General features: G+C 48.5%; 1 protein-coding gene across 1 annotated transcript in view; it reads right to left on the bottom strand.

Annotated features, from left to right (window-relative positions):
- The window catches only part of LOC104523572 (SH3 and PX domain-containing protein 2B), a gene marked incomplete at both ends in the record, with an annotated part of 35,616 nt that extends 33,915 nt beyond the window's left edge, over positions 1-1,701 (bottom strand). Inside the window, one exon of the mRNA XM_010166206.1 lies at positions 1,621-1,701. Within this exon, the coding sequence (XP_010164508.1) occupies positions 1,621-1,701 (81 nt within the window). The remainder of the gene's footprint in view (positions 1-1,620) is intronic.
- Positions 1,702-5,623: the final 3,922 nt, after the last annotated feature.

Raw genomic sequence — 5,623 nt, 5'->3', positions numbered from 1 at the left:
AGCCCAGCTGGAGGCACTGGTTTATCACAGATAAACCCCAAAAGACTGTGCCCCTCTTGCAGCAAATGATGGTGTGAACTTGGCCACCACCTTGGAGCACCAATGAAGACGAGATGCTGCAGAGAAGGAAGCACTGAGCTCCATTTCCTCCCAGCCCTGGCTGCTGCCCAACAGCTGCTCCCTGTTTATTTACTTTAATATTTCCTTGGTTACACAAGCAGCTGCACACAGCTTAACCCCTGCCTGCACCAGCACCCGCCCATACCACCCTACCTCACCTTGCCTGGCACGGTGCTGCGGGACAGCAGCACAGGGCAGGGTAAGGACACCCAGGGTCTCGCCAAAGCCGGGCTCTCACTGGCTGGTCAGGTCTTACTCAATGTGATCACCCTCATGGCCATGTCCATGGCTCTCCAGAAGGTGCCTTGGGCAGGGGACAGGGCACCATCAATGTGAGCAGCCATCTCGCACAATCCCAGGCTTCGCAGGCTGACCTGGAGCCAGCTGAACCTGGGAAAGCCATCTGGATTCCCACGGGCTTGCTGCGCCAGGCAGGCCCTGATGTGCCGTAATTTTAGCGGCATATTTGTGTCTGGATGCAGTGATTTCAGGAAAGGTATCGTCATCCCCAGGCAACAACAGCACCCTTTCAAATAAAGCATATAGCGATGCTCAGCCTCCCGTGAGTGGGTCGCTGGAGGCAGAGGGTGCCCAGCTCCTCCCCAGTCCCGTGCCCAGGCCAGGAGGGACAGGACAGTGACTCCTCTGGCAGCTGCTGCTGGTCCATAGATCACTTCATGCATTTTCCTTTCTCATCTGCACAGAGCCTTTTCCAGCAGCTCAGTTTGTGTTTTGGCTCATGAAGCTCAGCCAGACCCTTTGGCTCAATTCCACCAAGGAGGGGGTGGAAAACACCCTTTGCTGGCTCACCCAGAACACCGGCTTCACTTTTCTGCAACCCAGCCTGTCCCAATTGCCTTTCCAGCCTCCTCCCTCCTTCCAGGCTACATTTTCTTCCCGGCTTCCCCCTGCACCCGGAGGTAATTGCTGAAGCAGCTGCTGTCCGGGCTGGCACTGCACCACACCAGGCATTTCCCCAGCGCCTGCTCCCCGAAACACCAGCCAGCAGGACACGGACCCAGGCGATCAGCACTCTCCAGCAGCAGCCCTGTTTTGCTGTGATAGCAGCTAGGAAAGGCATGGTATTAGCTCGGCAGGAATGGAATTTAGGCCTAACTTTAACAAAATCCCACCCCAAAGCAAACAAAAAAACCCCAACAGAAACCTCACCTGTTGCACAGATTTCTGTTACAGGAATTCAAACACGTCTACACAGCCCTGTGTGCATTTAGTCCAGACAGCAGAACTTTAACACTGGGACATGCAAAAGCCCCAGGGTGTCCCCACCGATGCACAAGAGGCGCTGGAGTGGAGTCCAGCTTTTGCGGTTGCCTTGTTCTTGCTTTTATCAAAGATTTGTGTTTCAGTTTCCTCAGATCAAACCATTTTCTGGTGGATTACAAAAGGCATGCTTAGCATAAGGCAGAAACCACACCTCTTAACTGACTGCAGCTTTCGACCCTTCAAAGTCAAAACCCCAAGAACTGGCAAAATGCTTACCTGCAGGTCAAAGAACTTGCTGTACCGTCGGTATATGACTTCTGTGGACCCATTGGACCAGGTGACTTTGATAATGTACACCTGTAGGGAACAGAGGAAGAAATCAGAGAGGAGTGATCCAAAAACCTGCACCACAACCCAAACGCTGCTAAACCCGCCAATGCAGCCCCCGCAGCTGGGCGTCATCAGGGACATTCATGAGACCACTTCAAGTCACCTCAGCAACACTAGAAAATATGTCAGATTAAATTATTAAGCTCCACTGCTGGAACTTAACTCAGTGCTTATTGACAGCTGTGAACTAAGACAGCTCCCCATCCCTAAACAGGGGCAGACAGTGATGGTGAAAGGGCACTCCTATGTAAAAACAGTTAAAGTCTCTCCAGACACAGAGACATTATGAGTTAGTACCTCTGCCTTTGCCATCCCATCAAGTTTGCAGCATCAAGTTTGATGTCAAGATCCCAACACTGCAGCCCGCAGCATGTCGCACCACACGCCATCGCCAGCCTGGGTGCTGGGGCTCGGGCTACAAGAACTCAAATCCACAAGGCTTGAAACAATGTCTGTTCCTCCATAAGCAGCTCTGAGGTGTTTTTTAGTTAAACTTGCTAGAGTGAGAATTACCCTCCTGTTCCTTAAAATGCTACACAACCAATCCTGCAGGTTATTGACAGACCATATGACCAGGCTTTTACATTTTGCATTCATTGGTGATGAATGCAAAAAAATAATAATTAAAAACAAAACAAAACAAAACAAAAAAATCCACCCCAGTTTTTTTATTCTTCTATGAAAGCCAACAAGCAAATAACAGAATTGGGCAATTACTTATCTAATGTCTTCACTTGTTGCTCACAGAAACCAAAGATGACCCTTGACAAGATGCCAGTGTCACACACAAATGATGCAAACCTCAGCCTTCACTAACTGATAACAGATTGACTAAGCAGAACAAAGGCATGTTCGTTTTTTCTTTTAACTCTCACATCCTGCTTATTTCCACCACAAATTCAAGTATTGATTCACTGAAGCGGGAACAGAACATTCAGAAGCTCAGGTGAATGGACCTGCTAGAACTCCAGTTCAGGAAGCATGAAGGCTCTTAAGATGCTGATGGTTTGGTATTGAAAACAGGATCCCTTATGAATTTCACAAGGTTTCCCACAGAGACACACATTTTTCCAGATGCTGGAATGTGACCAACATCCCAGCCCAATATCGAAACTCAAACACCAGGAGACTCTACTTCCCCCTCTACTTCCCCCTCTACTCTGCCCTGGTGAGGCCACATCTGGAATATTGTGTCCAGTTCTGGGCCCCACAGTTCAGGAAGGACAGGGAACTCCTTGAGAGAGTCCAGCGTAGAGCCATCAAGATGATTAAGGGAGTGGAGCATCTCCCTTATGAGGAAAGGCTGAAGGAGCTGGGTCTCTTTAGCTTGGAGAAGAGGAGGCTGAGGGGAGACCTCATTAATGTTTATAAATATGTTAAGGGCAAATGTCATGAGGATGGAGCCAGGCTCTTCTCAGTGATGCCCAACGATAGGACAAGGAGCAATGGGTGTGAGCTGGAACACAGGAGGTTCCGCTTAAAACTTGAGAAAAAACTTCTTTACGGTGAGGGTGACAGAGCCCTGGAACAGGCTGCCCAGGGAGGGTGTGGAGTCTCCTTCTCTGGAGACATTCAAGACCCGCCTGGACGCCTTCCTGTGTGATCTCATTTAGGTTCCTGCTTCAGCAGGGGGATTGGACTGGATGATCTTTCGAGGTCCCTTCCAATCCCTGACATTCTGTGATTCTGTGAGACTCAAATGGATAGCACAACACTAAAATATTTGAGCTCATCAAACCTACTCCAATGCTGTCCTAAAAATCTCATTGAATGGTCACTTTGCTGCTCCGAGTGCTGACGCAGCATGACCCATCAAGGTGAGGAGACTCCTGAGGAACCACAAACTCTTCAAAGAAGAATCACTTCCAAATTGAGATGGGAAAAGAGGCAGCGAGATGAAGCAAGTTCTTACTGCTAAAAGAAAGAACTGCAGTACTTTCAACACAGCAGTTCGGTGACCACTTTTCTTAAACCAGATGATCAACCCAAACACAGCTGTGATTGCTTTGCTGACTTGTAATTAGCTGGCTGGTGTCACAGGCTCCACTATCCTCTCCCAGACAAAATAAAAATCGCTCAGCATCACCTCACAGGCCTTCTTCAACTAACCACAATCCTCTCCTTTCATTCACAAATTCTTTTTTTGAGCTGAAGGACCTGTGCTTTCTGCATATTAACACAAGGAAGACAGAGGGTTCCTGCAAAACAGCATCCATAGCAGCTGTGGAGACCTGGATGGACCATGATTTTGCTACAAGGGAAGCCCAGACACTGTGCTTACTTAACACCAAATGTAGCTTGAAAAGTACTCTGCATTGGGTTAGGCACCCATTGCAGAACATGCTTCGAGACCTCAACAGGTCAGGACAACTTGGCTGACCATTGTTTGCAATGAAAAACTGGTAAAATTGCATGACGTGGCCTCTGAAGTATGAGGCAGCATCCGTACAGTCACCACCATACCACCAGCAAGCTAAGCGTTAACGTGATGCTAAGTAACCATCCAACTGCCTTTACCCTCACCCCAGGACTTGCCGGCAGGCCAGCATGAGCTCATTTTGGTTGGAAGCTCAGCTGATATCCCAGCTTTCTTACCAGTCTACAGCACTTTACGGGGTTATATCACTGCTGGCTGCCTGCCTGGAGAAAGCCTTCCACTGGGGCAGGAGAAAGAGCCAACTTTTCTTCATTGTTTATTCCTATCCTGCCTTTATTTGGAGTCAACAGCTTATTAGACTGGGATTTTAATCAGGATGTGGATTTGCTCAAGCCAAAATGAATTCAAAGCTCTTAAGGGTCATAAAGCCATGAGATGTGAGGGCACACCACACTTTATTATACCCTTTGCAATTGAGGGAAGGAGCATTGCTCCCAACTGGTGAGCTCACTCCTATTTTGCTGAAACGCAGATCTTCCTGGAGTCTGGATAACTGTTTCTTGCACATCCCATTTGAACAGCAGAAAGGTTTTTGGGGGTATCTCCTCACCTACTCGTGGAAAGCAGAAAATATGGGGAAGCTCACAGGAACGAGAGGTCCTCAGTATCTACAAAAACACTGTTTCAGAAAAGCTGGCTTTCTCTCTCCTTGAGAATATCCCTCGCCCTTCATTCATAGAATCATAGAATCGCCTGGTTGGAAAAGACCTTTGAGATCATCAAGTCCAACCGTACCTGTCCACTACTAAACCATATCTTCGAGCACCCCATCTAGCTGTCTTTTAAATACCTCCAGGGATGGTGACTCAACCACCGCCCTAGGTAGCCCGTTCCATTGCTTGATAACCCCTTCAGTTAAGAAATATGTCCTGATATCCAATCTGTACGTCCCTTGGCACAACCCACTGAGGTATTCTGTTGGGCAAAACTATCACAGATCTTGGTCTCTGCCAATACCTAATCCAGTGTCTGCTGTCCTAGGGACAAAAAAGACACCAGAAAGCATAACTCAGGTGCCTTTCTCAACTGACAACAGAAGTGCAGATTTGGAAAGGGATGAACAATGCAGTCAGTCACCCAGTGATGGTTTTCACAGAGACTGGAGATGATGAGGCACGGAGCTACCACAAGCACCCACATATCCCTTTCTCAGGTGCTTTTGGAAGACACTTTCAATGATCAAAACAGTTTTGAAAACATTGCACTTGGTCTGAAGTTCCCCCTCCTGGCCTGGCACTGCACCATGTCCTGCCAGGAGCACTCGCCATGGAGCAGCAGCCTGAACAAACCCAATTTTGTCTCAGTAGCAGCCACCCCATCACCTGCTCCCACAACCCTCGGTCCTGCAGAAGCTGCTCCGAGGATGGGCTTTTTCCCAGCCCAGCTGTGTGGGTGAGGGCATGTGGAAACAGTTATTTCATATCTTCTCCAGCTCCAACTTCCACGGTCCTT

This window comes from Antrostomus carolinensis, unplaced genomic scaffold, assembly GCF_000700745.2.
Source record: "Antrostomus carolinensis isolate BGI_N321 unplaced genomic scaffold, ASM70074v2 scaffold35360, whole genome shotgun sequence".
Lineage (NCBI taxonomy): Eukaryota > Metazoa > Chordata > Aves > Caprimulgiformes > Caprimulgidae > Antrostomus > Antrostomus carolinensis.
Note: the sequence above shows the minus strand (reverse complement) of the source record. Positions and strands in the feature narration are given on the sequence as shown.